Here is a 21,215-nt window from a genome sequence, read left to right on the forward strand (position 1 = left end):
AGAATATTAAATATTTGTGTAGTTTTAGTTTAGAATACCAAATATTTGTGTAGTTTTTGTTTTAGTTAGAATACCAAATATTTGTATAGTTTTTAGTTGGTATATTTTTGTGTAATATTTGTATAGTTGTTTTACTTAAGTAGTATATTTTTTAGTAGACAAAAATAGTAGTTTGGTTTAGTTGGTATATTTTTTATTTAGTTTAATTTAGTTGTGTACCAATTTAGAAATGGATCAATTTAGGAATGTCCAAAAATTGTAATATATTATTATGAGTGATGTTTCTATGGACATAAGGACCTATTTGTAAAATGAACATATTTTTATTTTGAAAGTTCAAACAGTCGATCCGAACCGTTTATCTTGTTCTCCATATTAATATGTGCTTTTGGAGATCAAATTTTTTATTTTTCTGAATTTTTTACTATTTATTAAGATGGGTACAAAAAAATATCAAATTCAGACGATTGAATTTTGTACCCATCTTAATAAATAGTAAAAAAATTCAGAAAAATGTAAAATTTGGTCTCCAGGCACATATTATTATGGAGAACAAGATGAATGGTTCGGATCGACTATTTGAACTTTGAAAATAAAAATATGTTCATTTTACAAATAAGTCCTTATTTCCATAGAAGTCTTTGCCTATTATTATTATTATTATTATTATTACATTGTTATATTTAGACCAAAATTGAGTAGAAATGTATCAAATCATAAATTTATCGTTATGCATTATTGTATGATTTTACCGATTCATCAAAGAATAATGATATATTATTGGATTATCATAAATATTTGTATTATTTTTAGATTTGTACTGTTCCTGAAATTATTGATAGAGGTCAAAACTGACAAAATTGATAAATTTAATGTTAGTATGGCGTCAACCAGCGGTAGCAATGAAAACCGTACGCAAGATGATTTACAGCTGGATTTATCACTGGCCCGTACCATATTTCCAAATATGACGAAAGAGAGTGTCAGTCCTCTTTGCTGGTATAAATTCGAGGAGCACAAGATGAGGAACGCATATGTAAGTTTACGTTTTGACAAATGCAAATAATTTTAATTTTTATTTAGATAAAAATAGGTAAGTTATATATTTGTTTGTTTTGAAATTAAATGCAGACTCATACCTTGACGGGGACGCGGAACAATCAGATGAGTATCCTCTATGACGACCGATACGCTCCAGCGTTGAAGAGTTTGGGTCTGTGGCATGTTTCACAGCTGACCCCTATTATTGCAGATGCCGCTCTTCTATCTGCGTTGGTCGAGAGGTGGCGGCTGGAGACACACACATTTCACCTTCCCGTTGGAGAGATTACGGTGTCTCTTCAGGATGTCAGTTGTCTCTGGGGACTGCCTATTACTGGACAGGCTGTGACGGGTGTGGAGTACGGGGACTTCACAAAGGACGTTGAAGAACTGTTGGGACCCAACCTGATGAAGGAAAGGTTGTTGTTCTAGCAATAATCTTTTTAGTCTATTTGACTAATTTGCAAAAACATACAATTATTGAATTTTACGATTTCTTCTATTTTAGAATTATGCAGGTTCAAGTCAAATGGAATTGCAATATGGAATACTTGAACTGAAGAAATCATGAAGACTTATCAAGAATGTAAATTGTAAAATCTAAACTTGGTAAAGTATTTTTGATGTTGTTTCAACAGGATAAAAACGTTGGTAACGTTTGTAAAACGTTATAACGATTATACCTTAAGAAAACGCTGTGAAACAACTCGATCAAAGTCAAAAAAAGTCAAAAAAAGTCAAAAAACGGTGCTGTAATGTTTTAAAACGTTGGTAACGTTTTCTGTAACGTTTTAAAATGTTGGTAACGTTTTAAAACGTTGGTAACGGTTTAAAACGTTGGTAACGTTTTAATTAATTTCCAAACTTCAGAAATTCCTGATTTTGATCAAGTTTTTACAGTGCAAAACGTTATGTAACGTTTTATAAACGTTGTAACGTTTTATAAACGTTGTAACGTTTTTGAAACGTTTGTGTAACGTTTTGGTGCAGCTCTCGGACTTTTGAAGGCTCATAAAACGTTACCAACGTTTCTGGAAAACGTTGTAACGTTTTAGCTCAATCAGCTCATTTTTGAGCTGCCACTATAAATAGACCAAAGGGATCACTTTCAAATCTAACCTAGCCGTCCCTAAACTTCAAAAGAGGCGATTTTCTGAGAGCTTGGTTCCACCATTGTTGATTGAGCTTAAAACTTCAATATCTCTCAATCAATCTCAAACAACCTCAAATCCACTTCACTAATCTCTAGTTAGATTAGGTTAGAGTGATCTATTGAGTGTTTCTCTTGTTCTCGAGTTGCTCGTGTGACATCCCTTGGTTGTAAGGGCTCGCCGGCGCTCATCTCTCGTTGGCCGTGACTTCCCGTTTTGTAAGGGCTCACGGTTCACAATTGTAATCCTTTCATATTGGGTAATAGAAAGGCGCACCTAGAAAGAGGTTGCGACGCCCCGGAGACGTAGGCCATTGTTTTGCCGAACTCCGTTATCATCCCGCGTGTCAATTTCTCTAAACTCATCTCTTTTACTTTCAATTGCAATTAATTTTCAGTTTTCGAGCTAATTAGCGGTGCCCCTTAAGTATAACAAAGGTCCCTCAAGAGGTCGAAGGTTGCATCAAAAAACGACATCAGTATCCCGCATTTGCGAGCAGCATTCAAGTAAGTTGCATTTTTTTAATAGTAAGTATTTGATTGTGATGTTCCACACACTGTACTAAATTAGTTCGTACTTGTAGTGAAAAATTGGCAGAAGGGGCGTCTGAGGAGGTGGTAGATCGGTGGACACGAGCTTACATAATGGAGCTGTTCTCTTGCTGGTTGTTCCCAGATTCATCTGGGAACACCGTCCCTGCTTGTATGCTGCAGTGGCTGAGGGACTTAGCAGACCCTCCACAGATGAATTGGGGTGCGGCGGTTTTGGCATGTCTATACCGAGCCTTATGCATTGCCTGCCGGGTATAAATTACTCTATCTTCTTTTTGTAAATAAATTATTTTCTCTTATTGGATTGCAAATAACCGCAACTTGTATGAAAATAGGTCGAAAAAGCTGGTCTGTATGGACCGATTGGTCTACTTCAGCATTGGTCGTGGACGAGATTTCCATTTGGTCGTCCGCAACCACAAGAGGAGGGTTGGGCTCCAGTCTGGGGTCATCCGGACGGGGAGACCTGTCCTGCGTATGCTCAGAGATTCTGCGCTAAAAAGACCTTTGTCGCCACCCCTCACGGCAAGCCTTCGGGAGGTTGGTTTTTCAGGACTCAGTTCGAGCATATGACTCCAGCTCTACATGTTGAGTGGAGACCGTATGATTTTCGCGTTGAGATTTTCGAAGAAGATGAGGAACCTTACTCTTTCCTCACAAAACTTCCTTCGATCTGCAGTCGCGAGCGAGAATACTGGTTTGCTCAGGTGCGAGTTATTTTTCTATTTTATAGTTTACAATTTCATAATCGTACTGTAGTTTAAAGTTGAAACTTAGACTATGAAAATATTTGCAGGTACCACTTATAAACAACATCAATTTAATAACAACAATTTAATAATTATATTAAAATTAAATAAAAATTAACAAACATACCTCAGAAGTTGCAAAAAAAGAGCTATCGGCCTCTTCAAACCCTGATGTGTCATGAAATTGCTCAAACGGATGCCTTTCCCCACGACCCACTATAGGCCACTTCCGTCTACCAAGCATAGGAATACCAGTATCCTCATCACTGTGATCTGATACCCCACCGTCCCCATTATCATCCCAATTAGCCTCTGCCTCCCTTTCTTCAGGATCCTCGTCCGTATTGTCAGCATAATAAAGCTGTTCAGGGGTTTCAGATCGGTCCCTTTCAGATTGGACTCGGCTAGAGGACGAAGATGGAATTTGAGGTCGACCCCTGTCAGATTGAACTCTACTAGGACCCGCTACAGATGGGGTCCGGCTAGGACCCGTTACAGATTGCTCGAGCCCCAAACCCTGAGTCAAGTGCAACAATTGTCTGGTATTCTGTCTGGAGTTCTGTCTAGAGTTTTGTCTGGGGTTGGCTACCACATATAACTCTAGAAACTTGAAAGGAGTGACCATATTCATTGTCATTTGGAGATATAACTCCCAATTGTTGTCGTCTTGTACCGGAAACTGTTGGAACCAGGTTTGGTTGCCTTGGCCAATATTGATCCTTGCGTTAATTACCAGTTCATAATTACGGTGGTCAATACCGAGTTGTTGGTACACTTCCCTATTTATACTTCTAAAATCCAAACCTAAGCCGATATTGAACATTTTCGGCATTTGGTGGCTATAATAAGCGCCATTTGGTCCTTGTAATACTTCACCACCAAAATAACAAGCAATTCCAATCATAATTGGTTGAACAAACCTAATATTATAAAAAAAATGCACTAAATTAAATAATACTATAGAAAATAAATTTTTGGAAAAAAATAATGAAAAAAAAACGTACCTTGGCGGCTGTCTTCGGTGAAGAATTGAAACAGAATTGATCTGGGCTGCATATATTCTAAACCTAATCAGTGCGCATAACCACCGTGCGAACGGGTCGGTGCGCGGATCCACCCCGCGGACGGGTCACTCTGGCGGGTCATGGCGCTAGCGGGTCAGTCCGCGGATCCGTTACGCGAACGGATTGCCGATCCGTTCGCAGATCCACTACGCGAACGTGGTGGAATCTCAAATCCGATTTTTCGGGTGCTGTTTAATTTATTCCGATTTTTTAGAGTGGTACAAAAAAAAAAACGGAATTAGATATTCCTACATTGATAATATAATTAGATATTCCTATTAAGCAATAGTTAGTTACTCTATAATACTTAGTAATTTTTGGTTATAAATCATCCAATATCTTTGGATAAATCTTGTATGTTAAATTGGATATTATTATTTGTAGATAAGATACTATATTCTTGGTTGATATGATCAATTTGTTAAATTTAGTTTTATTTGTTATTTCTTTATACAAACTTTCTATTTTAAGATTTTTAGTCAAAGTTAGGGAAATTATAGATAAATTGAGGAGGCCTTTTCTGGTAATGTGAAAACCTATGAGGGAAATTTATATTGCTATAAAACCAATAATAGTGTGAGAAATAAAGGAGCAAGATTATTTGGATATACTTGCATTAGAATTAATTAAAAAAAAAATCTTTGTAGCCAAGCGGTGAAAAAATTAATATAGTTAGATTTTCATAACGATGGAAAGATATTTGAACCGTTATCATAGCTACGTTATAAATTCGTAATGCACAGTTAATGCGTTGATATACGAGCGAGCATTCTCTTGAGGAGAGATTCAATTACAATATTTTATGGTGACACATCTTGATACCATATTTTTATAAGTCATTTTTATAATTTTAAAATTCAAGTAGTCGATCCGAACCATTCAACGTGATGTCCATATTAAAATGTACTTGGAGATCAAATTTTACATTTTTTGAAAATTTATTACTATTTATTTAGAATTTTTTAAAATTGCTGTTCTTCAATGGTCCAAAATTATCTAAAAACAACAATTTTGTACACATCTTAATAAAAACTAAAAAAAATTTCAAAAAATGTAAAATTTGGTCTCCAAGCACATTTTAATATGGAGATTATATTGAACGGTTCAGATCATCTGTTTAAATTTTAAAGTCACAAAAATAATTTAAAAAAATATAATGTTAAGATGTATCACCATAAAATAGCATAATTAGATCCCTTCTCTTTGAACTTTTGAGATTTTCCAAAAAATTCCGCAAAATATGAGATATCAGATATCTCAGAGGATGCGATTTTTTGCTATACAGGATGTAGATACCTGAACTCCAGGAGCATAGACCATGTCTATCCAGAGAAAAAATGAAAAACTCTTTTATTCTCTGCATACGTTTCGTGAATCCATATCCTCTGAGGTAATAGAATATTTCTGTTTATATCTTAGCTGTCCGACCGGAATGCGGGCCAATCTGGTCCGAGGTGGACCGCACGGTGAACTTTAAAAGTCGTGCAAATTCTGATTGGACTGTCCATAAGCAAACCGAAATATTCTGTTACCTTAGGTGGTAGATCCTCCGTTTCGTTCGGGTGTAGAACCCGAAACCCGCGAACGGTTATATAAACCCATAAGGCCATAACCCAATCGCAAATAAATTGAATCGCGTCTCTTCTCCTCCCTTCTCAAAGTTGTCGTTTTTGCACCCTATTTGCTTCTCTTTCTCTAGCTTCGCTTCTCTCTTTTCTCTGTACAATTTGAATTTCGGGATAAAGTTTGAAACTTTTCTGATTCTTTCCAATGGAGGAAAGGTGGATTTTAGTAACTGGTGGCGCTGGTTACATCGGAAGCCATACGGTTTTACAGCTTTTAGAAGGGGGTTTTCGCGTGGTGGTGATTGATAACTTAGATAACTCATCGGAGGTGGCGTTAACTAGGGTTTCAAAGCTCGCTGGAGAGAAAGGGGATAACCTCGTCTTTCACAAGGTAATACTGAAGAACCATTATTTGGCAATTTGGGGGGTTCTTTTTTGGGTTAGTCGTTCAGTGTTCTCTTCTCGCCTCTTTTCAAATTGAATAGTCATTCATGTAATAAGACTACTTTGATTGAGGAAGTTATTTAAGAAATTAAAACGCCTTTCTTTCTCTGTTTGGATTTCCTTGGTGGAAGAGAACGAAATTCTCCGTCGATGAGAAACCTGTTAAGCTTCCTTTGCTGTCGTTCCCGTTGTTTATATATATATTCTCTGATAATCTTTGCTATTTGAAAAAAAAAAAACTCAATTGTATAGTTAATTTCTGTTCAAAATTCTACCAGTTTTTTTTTTTTACCTCTCAAAAGCTATATACTGTTAATTGTTAATATTACTATTATTTTATTAGTATAATTTTTAAATTGGCTTTATTTCGAGTTTGTTTAAATTCCTTGGTTTCATCGAGTTGCATGCAAGAAGAATGATACTTTGGTTTGGTTAAATACTTAACAGGAATATTATTGTTCTGTTTTTGTGAAGATTACATCATTCATAGTTTCTTAATGTTTTCCTTTTTTTTCTTTGGTGAACAGTACATTTTTCATTTTTTTTAAAAGTTGATAGTTATCAAAATCCTTAGAACTCTTCATTTAGCACACAAATATATTTTAGTTCATTTATCGCCTTATTTGAAATGTTCCCCTGTTATGGAGTAGTTGCTATCTATGGCCCCATCTCCAGAACACCAATTTTGGGAAACTAAATTAGTATTTAATTTTTGGTCTTGTTGTAGCTAATTTCCACACCTGTTACTACTGATAACGATGTAATTCCCTACACATCAGCACAATTTTGTTTAAAAAATTTCTGATTTCCTCGTTGTTTCATTGGATTATGAGGTGGTGAGAAGGGAGATGAATTGTTGCTTTCCTTCATGTTTCTGTAGTTTTGTTGAATCTTTCTTGTTTCTGCGCTGACAGAGTTGCTTTCTCGTTTAGAAACATTTTGCCTACTATGAAAATCCAAATAATTTTGTTGTATTCTCTTTTCTCCCTACCAAACATCCCCCAATCAAAATGTGAGGTCCTTATTCTGATTCTATTGGGAGTTTATTTCATGCGGTAGTAATCATTTTGGTTTTTGTTACTAAATTTCTATTTTTTTGTTAACTCTATCTGTTTCATCTCCAATTTGATTCCCACTAGGCTTCAAGTGGTGCTTCTTTTTAATTTTAATGTTTGTTCAGTTGGGACCATAATAAAAGATGTAATTATAATTTGTTTTAATTGGGTAAAATTAGGAAAGATGGGATTTTTGAAAAATCATGTTTTTTAATTACTGTGTAATTTTGCAGATTGACCTTCGTGACAGGGATGCACTGGAGAGAGTATTCTCTTCTACAAAGTGAGCAACTCTTTCTTGTAACTAAATCTAACTTAGAATTTAATGAATGTTAAAGTTTACTCATGTAACATCACCAATTAATCAAGTGGTATGATACCTAAGACGGAAACCAGACAGAGACATTTTGCTGTGCTAATTTCTCAAAATTAATTTTAAGTACTTTATGGGGTCCCCAGTGTGACTTTGTTCCTTTTATTTAATTAGTATATAAATTGCCGAGGTTTGAATAGTTTGTTGGGATTAAGCTTTTACAGTTTGAAAGTTAGGTAAGCTGGAAAAGTGGTGCTTTGTTAGCCTTTTCATGCTTTGAATGCTCACATGAACTGGCCCTTATTTTTATAAAGCTGTAATATTTTTCACTGAATATCTTTTTATTGAACCCGCAATCTGGTTCAGCTTTTAATGTTATTTATATCTTTATAATGGTATGAGAATGTTTCCTTTAAAGTGTGCTATTTTTTGAATCATAGTTTTGATGCTGTAATACACTTTGCGGGGCTAAAGGCAGTTGGTGAAAGTGTACAGAAGCCATTGATGTACTATGACAATAACCTTATCGGCACCATAACTCTATTGGAAGTAATGGCTGCTCATGGTTGCAAGAAGGTATTATCTCTTTAACATTGCTTTAATTTATAATAAATTGAGGTACTGCATGTGATGGTTATGCTGGTCTTACTTTTCATGGTAATAATTTTAAGGCTTATTTCATATAGAGTTTGTTCTTTGATTTATATTTATTTGTTAAATATGTACAGCTAGTGTTCTCTTCATCGGCTACAGTATATGGATGGCCAAAAACTGTTCCCTGCACAGAAGAGTTCCCTTTGGCTGCCATGAACCCATATGGCCGTACCAAGGTAAAGAACTTTATCCATAGCTCAGCATGTACCAGTGTACCTGTCTAGCCAAACAATAGAGAAAACCACATTAAGTGGGAATTACGAAAAGAACCTTATACTATCATGAAATTGCAGAGAAGCAACACCTTTTGCATTATTCGAAAGAAATTCCTACTTTTATAGTAAAAAAAAAATGAAAATCTTGGTAGTGCTATTAGTTTAGTGTTGGCATTCACTGGTAAGAGTTAGTCTAATGGGATTGGTGTAAATTATTTTCACAAGGGCTGATAGCAACATTTTATATAGTTAACCACATGGTGATATTAAAAAGGCAGTACAACTTACTGCAAGGATCATTGTGTAATTTTTTAATGAAATGACTATTTTTCTAATAACAAATGAGGGGCATGCTTAATTTCCCTTGGAGCTCATTTTTGTACATACTTTCTAATGATGTATAATACTGATTCCATTAACGATACAAAAATAACGTATAAATCTTAGGCTGATTAAGATTTGTTGATATACCAATTTCAGCTCATCATAGAGGATATATGCCGTGACCTACAAGTTGCCGACCCTGAATGGAAAATTATGCTTCTGAGGTACTTCAATCCTGTCGGGGCCCACCCAAGCGGTCAAATAGGGGAGGACCCACGTGGCATCCCTAATAACCTCATGCCATTTGTACAACAAGTAGCTGTTGGAAGAAGAGAAGCACTTACTGTTTTTGGTACCGATTATAACACGGTTGATGGCACAGGGGTATGTTTGGTACTTCCAAAATTTATTATTAGCTTTGTACAATTGTCATAGTAATCGCATTCATGAAATTGTACCTTTTGAGAGATGAAATCATATTAAGTAGGCTTACCTCTTGTATGTGCTTCTGGCACTATCCAGCATTGCCTTTTATTTGCATTCTCAAATCCTTGTTTAATTTTATTTAAATTTTCTATTTGCATGAAAGTTGTATGAAACACACTTTATTTGCTCATCTATTATTATTGTATTAAATTTTGGATATTTTTTTGGATGTGCTGCAGGTTAGAGATTATATCCATGTGGTTGATCTTGCAGATGGTCATATAGCTGCTCTTAAGAAGCTCTTCAATAGCAAGACTATATGTATGCAAAATAAAATTCCCAAATACATGTTAGTAAATACAATCCTTATTATATCCCTTACATACTAAATATAAATATTGATTCAAAATTGCAGGTTGTGAGGTTTACAACCTTGGTACAGGGAAGGGTACTTCTGTTCTGCAAATGGTTAAGGCATTTGAAAATGTGTCGGGGAAGGTAACTTCATAAAATTATTCATTGTTATTTGATCACAACTATAATGAAAATAATCCTTAAATAAATGTTAAATTATCGTATTGTAGCAAATTCCATTAGTCATGGCTGGGAGACGGCCAGGAGATGCTGAGATCATATATGCTTCTACTGAGAAAGCAGAGAGAGAACTCAATTGGAAGTAAGTTATAACCTAATTTGCGAAAAACAACAGATTGAGATATTTTTATTATCGTGATTTTGATTTGGTTTGATTTATTTTATTTCAGAACTAAGTATGGCATAGAAGAAATGTGCAGAGACCAGTGGAATTGGGCGAGCAAAAACCCGTATGGATATGAATCGGAAGATTCAACGAACAAATGATTTTGTTTATGAAAGCTTGTAACCTAGAGATATATACAAGAAATAACCTTCCTTCGCTAGTTGGGGTTGTGACATAGAGGTGAACTAATTTGGGGAAGCAACTGTTGTATAGGTGGGGGATAGATAAGTTATGGAGATATAGCTGGCCTTATATATTTTACTGGATTATGTTGTGAATAAAGGCAGTTCTGAGTTTGCCAAACGAGACAATTAGCAATTAAATCTCTATCCATTTGTTTGTCAATTTTACTTGTTTATGTTGTGATGGAGCAATTTGTAAGTTAGAACAAAGTTACAACAGGTACTAATTAAAAAATATGTATAGTATCTATTAGTCCATAGTATAGATTAATCGTTTTCAAAGTTTAAACAATCGGTTTGAACAGTTTAATATGATCTCTATATTCATAATGTACTTGTATATTGAAAGTTTTACGCCATTCAAAAGCAGTGAGAAAATGAAATATCATTTTTTTTGTGTTTGGTTTATCTTTTTTAACACGGACATATCATATCATATCATATCATATTATTTAAAATTCTCATTAGAAATTCACTTTTGTGATCCGATCCGATCCGATCATAGAGGCCGAAAGGAACAACATATTTCTCCTACAAACAGAACAGGCCCAAAATCCTCCAAAAGCAAGTGAATGGAAAAGAATGAGTTCGAACTGAATAAAAAAAGAAATTCACATTTATTTAAAATAAAGTTATTTAAAAATTCCTGCAAACTTACCCCTGATCGGAATGCGCAATTTTCTCTCAAACAAGAAACAGAATTAGAATTCATTTTCAATGCTGATCGGAACACTATAATTACTGATTTAGATTAACCTGACAAGATCAGGTATCTTAGCTGATTCGAATTCCTTGAAAGCGAAGAACTAAACTCACAATAATAATCGTCATAAAATCAGAAGGGGAGGCAGATTTGCCAGTTACGAGGAGTTTATATTAAAAAAATGTATGAGAGTTAATTTATGGTATCATAGTTTTTTTCTGTATTTTCTTTTATCTAAAATATATAATAAAATTATAAAAATTTAAAATTAAGAGGGGTCAATTGACTCCCATTTATTACATCCCACTAGAATTAATGTCCTCTGAATTATTTAGATATTGAGTTAAGCGTCTCGACTATCCGATCAAGATCTGGACCAAACCAGTCTGAGATGAAACGTACATGACCCCTTTAATATTTGTGTCAATACAAATCGGATGGTACGGATTCATTATGCATGATACAAACTCGAACCACCGGCTAAAGCCCGAATTCACATCCTCTCCAATATCTAATAAGGGAATCTTTTACAATTACTAGATCTGGACAGTTCTTTTTAACTTGGCACGAATCTCAAAGCCAAAAAAATACTGTCCTATATGGCGGCCCGAATTCCAAACTGGTTGAAACCTAATCTCAAACCGTAAAGTGAGGGTGATCCTCTGCAATACCTGAGAGAATACGGATTCCTATAGCACACATCCCCCCCAATTATGAAAATTTTATGGGACGCGCATGAAATTTGCTCAGTTTGAGGGTAGAAAATATATAAAATAGAATATTAGCGGGGCATATGTGCAAAGAAAGAGAAAAAACAAGAGTGGTCTCCAGTTGCTGGGTGGGTCCAGATCTTCTGTGGTAAGGCACCGTTTGAGTTTTTAATAGGGACCGTTCGATCAAAATTGGGTCAATCCGTTCCAAACATGTAATGCACGGGGTCCCTTTAAGATTGTTGCCAGTGTACACCAACGGTACAAATTAAAACTCAAAAATTGAGGTACCTAAGGTGCTATGAATTCGCGTAGCGCACTAATTGTGTGGCAGTAACCTCCGCTTCATCTCCCCAGGACCCCAGCCAAGTAATTTGGTTTGTTGTCTAGTGCTTTACAAACTAAGCAGACTTCTCACATTTCTTCCTTTTTCTCTTGCAAACTGCAATTATGGCTTTAGCTTTCGCCATTCTTTCTCCTCCATTGACGTCCTTCGGTACTAGGCAGCTCGCTTCAAGGGTTGCACCGAAGCTTCTATTTTGTCAAGTTAGCGGTAATTGTGATAATTATTTCTACACATTGTTTCAGAATATTTCAGTTTTGCAAAATGGACCATTGGAATTTATGAAATCTAGTTATAATTTATTTATTACGAATTGAAGAGCTGAATATTGACTCAACTTTTATGTTAAATTTATGTCAAAATTTCAACATTTGATGATTGTTTTTGCATGTCTTGTATTTATATTTAACATCAATTAGCTGCATATATTTGAAAAGAACATGCCAGTGGTTCATTGCTGCAAATAAATAGTATAATGTACTTCTTTTTTTTCCCTATTGTTATCCTTAGTTTTAACCTTGAGTTTTGTGCATGAACCTAATGTATCTAAATTTCAAACTTGGGTCAGGCGAAAAGAGGAACAACCTAGTTGTAGCAAAAGCAGTTGCTGATAGTTCCGAATCTTCCTCGGGAAGCATAGTCAAATCTGTACAAACAGCTGTAAGTTTTTTGATGTCCACTCTAAACCGCCATACAGGTTCACACAGTTGGTACCAGTTTTGGGGTACCTGAGCGAGAAAAGTGTGCTTTTGGGTTCTGACGTCGTTCAATTATGACCCAAAAGTTTTTATGTTGTTAAATTGGCCCCTGACTATTTCACTTGGTTCGGTCAAGCCCTTTCTTTAGTCACCGCCTAATTGTCGCCTGGAATGCTGGCATGGCCATGGGGATGACATGGCAATGACAATGCACTCAAATTTTGACCTTTGTTATGTTGATCGGACATCACATCAGTGTGGTAAAGAGAAAAAAAAAAAAATAAGTCAGCTGCTTTCATGGTACCCACCATATTGTCTTCAACTGAAGGACTGGAACGAACTATATACCAGTTTGAGAGGCTGGCTGAACCAAAGGAAAGGAAGTTTTGGAGTCTTATTGAATCATGTACAGTATCAAGTTCCAATATCCAAACTTCCAAAGACACACTTTCTCTGAATTTTCCCAATAAGCCCCTACAGGTTTTTGAAATAAATAATGTATACAAGTAACAAAGATCAAGTAAAATTTCTGTCATTTGGCTGATATGCTACTGACACAGTGACATAAGCCCTGGGTTTAGATTAAAATTTTTTTTACTCCAATTATCAATAACAACCCAACTTTAGCATAGACACCAATATTTCTAAATTGCATCACATAATACTCAAGAATTTTTCACTGACTTATTTTCGAGAGAATTTATATATTTTTTTTTCCTGGCCAATGATACTTTGGTGGTTCTCAGTATAAGATGTGTTTTTCTCTTCATTGAACAGTGGAGCAGCCCTGAAGATCGGTTAGCTCTGGCTGGTTTGGGCTTTGCGGGACTCGTGTATATTTGGGCTGCTAAAAATCTAATTTCGGTAAAAAATAGCTTCCCTTTTTTTTTTGTGAAAGTATGCTGAAACCCTAAACCAATATGCTTCCTGTCTTTAATCTTCCTCTATCTATATCTTTTGGGATTTGAACTTGCCCTGTCAACTTTCAACTCTATTTTTCTGATTTTGTTTTATTAAGAGTATGGTTAAAATGCCCCATTGATTTCGTGCCCCAACATGATCTCCATATTAATGTGCTTGGAGACCAAATTTTAAATTTTTTGGAATTTTTTTTCAATGCTTTTAGATAGGTACAAAATCACTGTTTTTGGATGGTCCAGAATATTCTGAAAAACAGTTATTTTATACCGATCTAAAAAAATATTATTTTTTTTAAATATAAAGTTTGGTCTCCAAGGACATTTTAATCCTACTCTTCTTATAATATTGGTAGACAATTTTTGCCACTCATAGGCAGGATTACTATGCAATTATTCCTTCTGTAGTAGTAATACTGGGACACAAGTCAAATTATGAGGCCTTTTCTTGTGTAACCCTGTTTAATTCTGAAAACTTAAAACATAATTTTGTTAGAAATGAGGAATATTGAGGCCCTTCCAAAAGGACAAAACATCAATGAACTACAAAGCAAGAGAAACACCATCTTTTCTTAGTCTTTTACTTCAAACATTCTGCAAATAACATTCATTCTCACTATGAATTACAAAAAAGGGATCGGTTTGTATTTTAAAGTGAAAATGTGGACCGAGTAGTTTGTTTTGGTGTTTTTCATTTTTCATGGAGCACGTGGGATTATAAGTTTTGTTGGGATACGGATGTAATTATCCTAGATACCCTTCTTATTTTTTATTTCTGAAATTTATCCAACTTGTGGATTTATTGAATGTTTAGGCTGTTGACAAATTGCCTCTTCTCCCAGGCTTCTTTGAGTATATAGGAATTTTGTACTCTTCAGTAAGTATTCCCTAATTAGTATCATTTATAATAAAATATCCTTGATCCATTTAATGGCATGCTATGAAGTATTTTTAACCTTGTTTTTTCCTCTTCTTCTTTCAGTGGTTTGTATACAGATACCTCCTATTCAAACCAGATAGGTATGAACCTGTTAATCATTCCAATTGCTGTGCTTTTTTAGAATTACCATGAAATATCTTCAAATTTTATTCTGTTCAAAATGGAAAAAACATGTAGTCCTTTACCTTACTCTTGCACAAACTATGTTCTCGTTCCTTTCATATCAACTAGGTTTGATATTAGTTTATCCTTGTATGTTTTTTTTTCATATATACTACAATTGTTTATGAAATGTATTAATTTCCTGCAGAGAAGAGCTGGGTACAATTATCAAGAGTTCAATTTCCAGGATCACTGGCCAGTAGTAATTCAACTTGTTTGTTTTCAATCAGAAAACATTGCACGAAAAACAGTGTAAGTTATTCACAGACAATACTATATCAATTGTGAATATGATCCGTAAACTATCTAATTTTGTTACTGTCTTCTGTAAAGATTATAAGCCCTAATTTAACAATTTTTATCATTGTGTTATATTAATGATGGAAATATTTCAAAAAAATTCGATCCAAATTTCCATGGATCATTACTAAGACTAAAGATTTAAATAACATTTATAGCAACTGTTACAGTGTTTTAAGAAATTAAGATGCTAGATGCCAGTGTTATGTAATTAGGGTTAAATAGTGATCATAACAGATCAATTTTGAAAAGTGCTACTGAATTTAATGCTTAATATGTTTTGCTATTATTAAATAAATGAATTGAATTGAATTGTTTTATGGGAACCAACTATTCTTCGTAACTCATAGTTCAAGAAATAAGATTTTTATTAAAAAAGGTGAAACAAAGAGCTGCTTTTATCTACATGATTTCCGTTGTGATTTTGATGAAGATAATTGTTATACATGGCACCATGGTATATTTTATTTTTATTTGTGAGACTATCAATTTTATTTGACTATTTTGATAATCGACTCAATGATTATTAAAATAAAAATAAAATTGCAAATATGTTATTACTGATTTAGATAGATAGTGCATTAATTTTGGTGCAATTTGAATATCGTTTGCTTCATGGCCTATTAATTTTTCCAATCTCTTGGGTGATCAATTGATTTTAAAATTGAATCAAAATTTCTTGGTGAGCATAACACATGCTAGCTTTACTATATAAAATTGGTAGAATATTGAGCCAACTTAATTGGATGCTGATTACATCTTTAATTAAACGCTCTGGTTTTTATATGTTTGTCTTGCGAAATGCAGCATTTGCAAATTTAATGTTCATCGTCTCTTTACCGATATTAGGGATGGAATATGGTTGACATAGAATATCATTTCTCTCAACTTCTTTTTTGCCAAATTGTAGAATAAGTAAATTTAGCTCTTAATTAAGCTATCAAATGCGAAGTAGTTAGGCCGACTTAACTAGACGTAAGTGTGTAGTTGGGCCGACCTTATTTAACAAGTGTTAGACCGATTCAATTAGATTTAATTTAAAATTAGGCTAGTCTAGTTTAACTAGTTGGGCATAGAGGTGTATCAATTTAAACCACTAAAGAGGTGGTTTAATCCATCTCTAGACTAACTCGTACGATTTTATTTGTATGTCAAAAAAAAAAAAAAAAATCCACTCCACCTCTTGAGTAAGCTAATTATATTTTTATAAATTAATTTCAGATAGTATGAATTAATTTTGAAAATAAAGTACCTTTTGTTATGACTAATAATTTTTATTTTCTTAATTTCATTTTGTCATCAACAAAGCGTGTAATCAAATTTTTTTCTGTTATATTTTTTGTGAGTAAGGGACAATTTGATTTCATTTGATTGTCAATGCAGCGTTATTTTTTATTTCAATTTGATTGATTATCAATTTATTTCTAAATTATGTACAAAGCTCTTTATACTTTAATTACGATGTCATTTTTTCTCATATTATATAATTTGATTTATAATTATTTTACTCTATTTTAAATTTATTTCTAATCAGGACTTTGTACAAATGGGACAAAAAAATCAACTTAAGCAAATGACTCGAGTCACTAATTCCAACCAAACAAAAAAACAAAATCTAAATCTCACTTAACCTTAAATTCAACCGAATACGAATAACTTAAACCGACTTAAGCTAAAAATAACTCATTTAAACCTCCTTACTCAACTAAATACCACCATAAAGATCATGCATTTTAATTACGAAAATTTCAGCACAGTTAGATTTGATGTGCAAATTATTTTTTGAAGAGCAGGCGATTTTGCCATCAAGTAATGGATTTTTCATTATTTTTTTTTCTTGGCCTTTTGCGGTCAAATGAACTTTCATTTTTAACCTGCATGTAAATGACAGTTCATTGTTAAGTGATTAATCATAAAAAATCAGTTATAATTAAAAATAATCGACCAATTAGTCGGAAAAATCCGTAACAGTTTAATCATCGCTAATGACTTTGGCACAGCTATGTTTTGTTTTGTTGGGAGACTGCTTTTAACACTGTTGTTTGTAATTTAACCTTTTGGTTTCATTAATATGAAACGAGCTCAATGCCTTTTATTCAAAATCATCGCTAATGACTAATCAGACGATTAATTGACCTAAATAGCTGGCCTTTACAACACTGGTTTCACTATACTTCTTTATTGCTGATAAATTTATGTTTAAAAAATAATGTCACGTAAAGAATACATAAAATTCATATTTTATGAAGTTGCATGTACATTTTAGACGAGTGTTAAATAACACGAGATTACATCCGCAGATAATACCAACGATTCCAGGGCTGCCAATTTATTAAATTTTAACTTTGCATGATTAACTCAACTATGATTCCAGGTGGCAATAGTGAGAGCGTTAGATAGTTCAATTGGAAAAAAATCAATGCAAAACCCCGGTTCAAATCATTTTTTATATGTCTTGTCGTTTTCGCGTATTTTTTAAAAGATTGTCCGTTTTGGATAATGATTTTAACAGAGTAGTTTTCTCCCTTGTGAAATTGGGTTTCCTCTAAATCCTCTTAGATTAATTCTTGTGTATTACACGGTAGCTCCATCTCCCATTCTCAAGGCCCGGCTTGATCCGAAATTCAGTGAAATGGGGAGCAGCAGCACCGAAAGCGGCAGCAAGAGAAGAGCGAGGTGGTCACTGGAGGGCATGACGGCCCTTGTCACCGGCGGCACCCGTGGCATCGGTTATGCGGTGGTGGAGGAACTGGCGGGGCTGGGGGCCAAGGTGCACACTTGCTCTCGCAACCCCCAGCAGCTGAGCGACTGCATGGCCAAGTGGAACTCCCTCGGCCTCGGCTCCCTTGTCACCACCTCTGTCTGTGACCTCTCCGTGCCCCAGCAACGAATCGATCTCATTACCCATGTCTCCTCCCTCTTCTCCGGCAAACTCAACATTCTTGTATATATGTTTCATGTTTACGTGCTTCATGATTTACATTACATGCACACCACATGTTCGCTGCTTTGCCATAGTTCGCAAAATCAGAATCGTTCACTTGACTGTGGAATTGGAATCGGCTGAATCGGTCAGAATCGGCTGAATCGGATAGGAAACTCTATTTTTTTTTTTGTAAAAACATGTTTTGTACTTAAAAAAAAATAGGAAAAAAATGGTAAATAAAATAATTTTGATTCTTAAAAGTAATAAAATCACCTGAGAGAGAATCGCTACCCACTCGTGAGAATCGGTTCAGTATCGGTCAAGACTCGCTTGATATGGCCGAGTCTCCACTATCCAACCCATTTTTTCTCTGAAAAATCGACTCCCGCGTAACTCGGTCAAAAATTGGATTGGTGTCGTCCGATTCCATTCAGACTCAGCCGATTCCGATCTGACTTGGCTGAGTTTGCATATTATTGCTTTGCTGGCATCATTAATTCTTCTTCGTATATATATGGCCTCTCCCTCAGGTAAACAATGTCGGTACCAACATCAGGAAGACAACTGTGGAATACTCGCAGGAGGAGTACTCCTTCCTCATGGGCACCAATCTCGACTCCGCATACCACATTAGCCAGTTGGCGCATCCTCTTCTCAAGGTATCTGGCTCCGGCAGCATTGTCTTCATCTCTTCTGTCGCTGGAATCGTCGCCATGTACTCTGGATCCATCTATGCTGCCACTAAAGGTTTCTCTTCACTTCTATTCATATCTATTTAATACTTGCTTCTATATGTTTACCTTTTTTCTAGTGCTGCAATAATCCAGCAATCACTCCTCAATTTTTCTCTATTGGTTCATCTTCTGATATGTAGGAACCAGGTACTAGTACACTGGTACCAAATACTGGCACACTAACGCCAGAGCAAAAGCGCAATTGCAAACCTGTGGCGTAAACACTGAGGAAAAATAATGACGATTGCTTAGGGTAATTAGGAGTATAGGCATATGTTAGGAGCTCAAAAATAACTAATTATTATTTTTATTTTTTTTGTCATCAGCAAAGGCTGTATAAAGCCTCCATGTACTCTCTGAAGACAATCCTAACTTAATTCATTGAATGTTTTTTTTTTGCACCATTACGAACATGAACCAGCGGCAATCAATCAATTGACAAAGAACTTGGCATGTGAATGGGCAAAAGATAACATAAGATCAAATTCGGTCGCCCCTTGGTACATCCGCACTTCTCTCACAGAACATGTGAGATCTCTTTTCTTCATTCCTGAAATTTTATCCCTCGTGTCATGTTTTCTCCTTAAGATATATAATTTCTGTTTGATAATTGAATTTGTGTGTGCAGTTGCTAGAGCAGAAGGAACTCACGGACAAAATAATAGCACAGACGCCGCTCCGTAGGGTGGGGGATCCAGAAGAGGTGGCTTCTCTAGTTGCGTACCTGTGCCTTCCAGCTGCCTCTTACATCACTGGCCAAACCGTGTGCGTCGATGGCGGGATGACTGTTAATGGATTTTTTCCAGGCAACAACTCTGATATACCATAATTCAATATACTCAGTATATACTTAATATATTGTAATAATTTGTTAGGACCAACTCCCTTTTGATTTTGTTGTTGGTGATTGGCAAAACTTTTCTCAGTTAATCAAAACTAAATCTTTGTTGATAAACCCTTGCTTCTTTATTTTGTTGTCGCTGCTTGGCAAAACTTTTTTCAGTTAATAAAAACTGAATCTTTGTTGATAAACCCTTGCTTCTTTATTTTGTTGTCGCTGCTTGGCAAAACTTTTTTCAGTTAATAAAAACTGAATCTTTGTTGATAAACCCTTGCTTCTTTATTTTTGTGGGGATGATATAAAAAATGTACATGTACAGCTGAGCATTACTAAATTTCTTGCCTCTTCAAGGAGAGGTCATGGATTCTTAGTAATTGACGGATCCGATCCCAACCGTTGATCTTTGTTGAGATTTGTGCATAAAAAAAATTACTTCGTTGAGATTTGTGAATGAAAAAGTTCTAAAGGTTGGGATCAGAATAACATGTTCCTAGCAGATTTATTTTGAGGTAGTATGCGGTTGAGATATAAAGTTAAGGAGACCTAAATTGGTTACTTCATCTTTAAGTCGGCCTAAGTGGCCTAAGTTATTTATGTAATTATGTTTGGTTGAAATATAAAATTAAACTACGACTTATATTTTATTCAATGGAGGTCTAAATTTAAGAAGGCTTAACATAAATGCAAATTAAACCTCTGTGATATTATCAGATGCCATAGCCTCAGGACTTCATGAATTTTACAAATTAGTCCGCCAATATAGAACCTAAACTAGCGCCGCATCCAAAGCTGGTACCGGTCTGGTACCAGTTCCCAACTATCCCAAATTCAAGCAAAACCCCGCATTATATATCATACTTTTACAAGATTTAGCTAATCTAGTAATCATTAAACGCTATATATTTAATTCTTGAATTTTTTGCAGCTTGAAACTTATTTGGAACAGCAAATTACCTACACAGTTTTTTTTTTCTAGTGAAACCTAGACAAAGCTTTGAAATAAATATTTGGTAAATTTGTTTTTTGTAAAGTTCACAAATGACATGTTGTGCATTTTGCAAAGTTCTAGTCCAGTATCAGTACCTTCCTTGGTATGTATGATTCTTTACCCAAATTTATAAACCCACCAATTATAAAGAGAGTACCCTAATTGTGAAATAATGAACAAAATAAAAATAAATGTAGAACAGAACAAATTAACATACCAAGATTATATATTATGCAAAGCATATAGTACTGGTTACTTTTATAGTGTATATGATAACAAGAACACTTTGTTGTTTACAGTGACCACTTTATTGTAATTTCTCAGTACAAAGAAATCCTTTTATGTTTCATCTTCCTGATTGATTTAAAAGGCATGGATTGATACTGTGCTGACTGGTACAGTACCTGTGTGATCCCATTTCTCTGTTTACTCAAAATTATGATGATAATTCAATGTTAT

At 34.8% G+C, this 21,215-nt stretch overlaps 3 protein-coding genes across 4 annotated transcripts; all 3 read left to right on the forward strand.

The window, feature by feature from the left end:
- Positions 1 to 6,173: 6,173 nt before the first annotated feature.
- LOC144546815 (UDP-glucose 4-epimerase GEPI48-like) lies at positions 6,174 to 10,657 on the forward strand. Its single transcript, XM_078295379.1, has 9 exons — positions 6,174 to 6,512; positions 7,854 to 7,903; positions 8,374 to 8,509; positions 8,662 to 8,763; positions 9,283 to 9,510; positions 9,792 to 9,873; positions 9,968 to 10,050; positions 10,137 to 10,228; positions 10,317 to 10,657. The coding sequence occupies exons 1-9, from the start codon at positions 6,327 to 6,329 to the stop codon at positions 10,411 to 10,413; spliced, it is 1,056 nt and encodes a 351-aa protein (XP_078151505.1). The 5' UTR covers positions 6,174 to 6,326; the 3' UTR covers positions 10,414 to 10,657.
- A 1,617-nt stretch (positions 10,658 to 12,274) lies between these two features.
- LOC144546819 (protein CURVATURE THYLAKOID 1C, chloroplastic-like) lies at positions 12,275 to 15,339 on the forward strand. 2 transcript variants are annotated; one of them, XM_078295384.1, is made up of 6 exons: positions 12,275 to 12,460; positions 12,819 to 12,910; positions 13,726 to 13,812; positions 14,680 to 14,742; positions 14,848 to 14,885; positions 15,116 to 15,339. In XM_078295384.1, the coding sequence occupies exons 1-6, from the start codon at positions 12,358 to 12,360 to the stop codon at positions 15,168 to 15,170; spliced, it is 438 nt and encodes a 145-aa protein (XP_078151510.1). In that variant the 5' UTR covers positions 12,275 to 12,357; the 3' UTR covers positions 15,171 to 15,339. The 2 variants fall into 2 exon arrangements, with proteins under 2 accessions (XP_078151510.1, XP_078151511.1); XM_078295385.1 differs by lacking the exon at positions 13,726 to 13,812 and having other exon boundaries at positions 12,277 to 12,460.
- Positions 15,340 to 17,792: 2,453 nt separating this feature from the next.
- On the forward strand, positions 17,793 to 19,882 carry LOC144546817 (tropinone reductase homolog At5g06060-like). The gene is made up of 4 exons (XM_078295382.1): positions 17,793 to 18,211; positions 18,724 to 18,940; positions 19,349 to 19,455; positions 19,556 to 19,882. The coding sequence occupies exons 1-4, from the start codon at positions 17,900 to 17,902 to the stop codon at positions 19,754 to 19,756; spliced, it is 837 nt and encodes a 278-aa protein (XP_078151508.1). The 5' UTR covers positions 17,793 to 17,899; the 3' UTR covers positions 19,757 to 19,882.
- The last annotated feature ends 1,333 nt before the right edge of the window (positions 19,883 to 21,215 follow it).

The sequence above is a fragment of the Carex rostrata genome, chromosome 30 (assembly GCF_964058835.1).
Source record: "Carex rostrata chromosome 30, lpCarRost1.2, whole genome shotgun sequence".
Classification (NCBI taxonomy): Eukaryota; Viridiplantae; Streptophyta; class Magnoliopsida; order Poales; family Cyperaceae; genus Carex; species Carex rostrata.

Excerpts from the sequence above, each read along its gene's own strand:
- LOC144546815 (XM_078295379.1), top strand. The coding sequence starts at position 6,327 with ATGGAGGAAAGGTGGATTTTAGTAACTGGTGGCGCTGGTTACATCGGA. Across the intron at positions 6,513-7,853 it reads ATAACCTCGTCTTTCACAAG|ATTGACCTTCGTGACAGGGA; the intron begins GTAATACTGAAG and ends GTAATTTTGCAG. Across the intron at positions 9,511-9,791 it reads ACACGGTTGATGGCACAGGG|GTTAGAGATTATATCCATGT; the intron begins GTATGTTTGGTA and ends GATGTGCTGCAG.
- LOC144546819 (XM_078295384.1), top strand. The coding sequence starts at position 12,358 with ATGGCTTTAGCTTTCGCCATTCTTTCTCCTCCATTGACGTCCTTCGGT. Across the intron at positions 14,743-14,847 it reads TAGGAATTTTGTACTCTTCA|TGGTTTGTATACAGATACCT; the intron begins GTAAGTATTCCC and ends TTCTTCTTTCAG. Across the intron at positions 14,886-15,115 it reads CTCCTATTCAAACCAGATAG|AGAAGAGCTGGGTACAATTA; the intron begins GTATGAACCTGT and ends AATTTCCTGCAG.
- LOC144546817 (XM_078295382.1), top strand. The coding sequence starts at position 17,900 with ATGGGGAGCAGCAGCACCGAAAGCGGCAGCAAGAGAAGAGCGAGGTGG. Across the intron at positions 18,212-18,723 it reads CCGGCAAACTCAACATTCTT|GTAAACAATGTCGGTACCAA; the intron begins GTATATATGTTT and ends CCTCTCCCTCAG. Across the intron at positions 19,456-19,555 it reads GCACTTCTCTCACAGAACAT|TTGCTAGAGCAGAAGGAACT; the intron begins GTGAGATCTCTT and ends TTGTGTGTGCAG.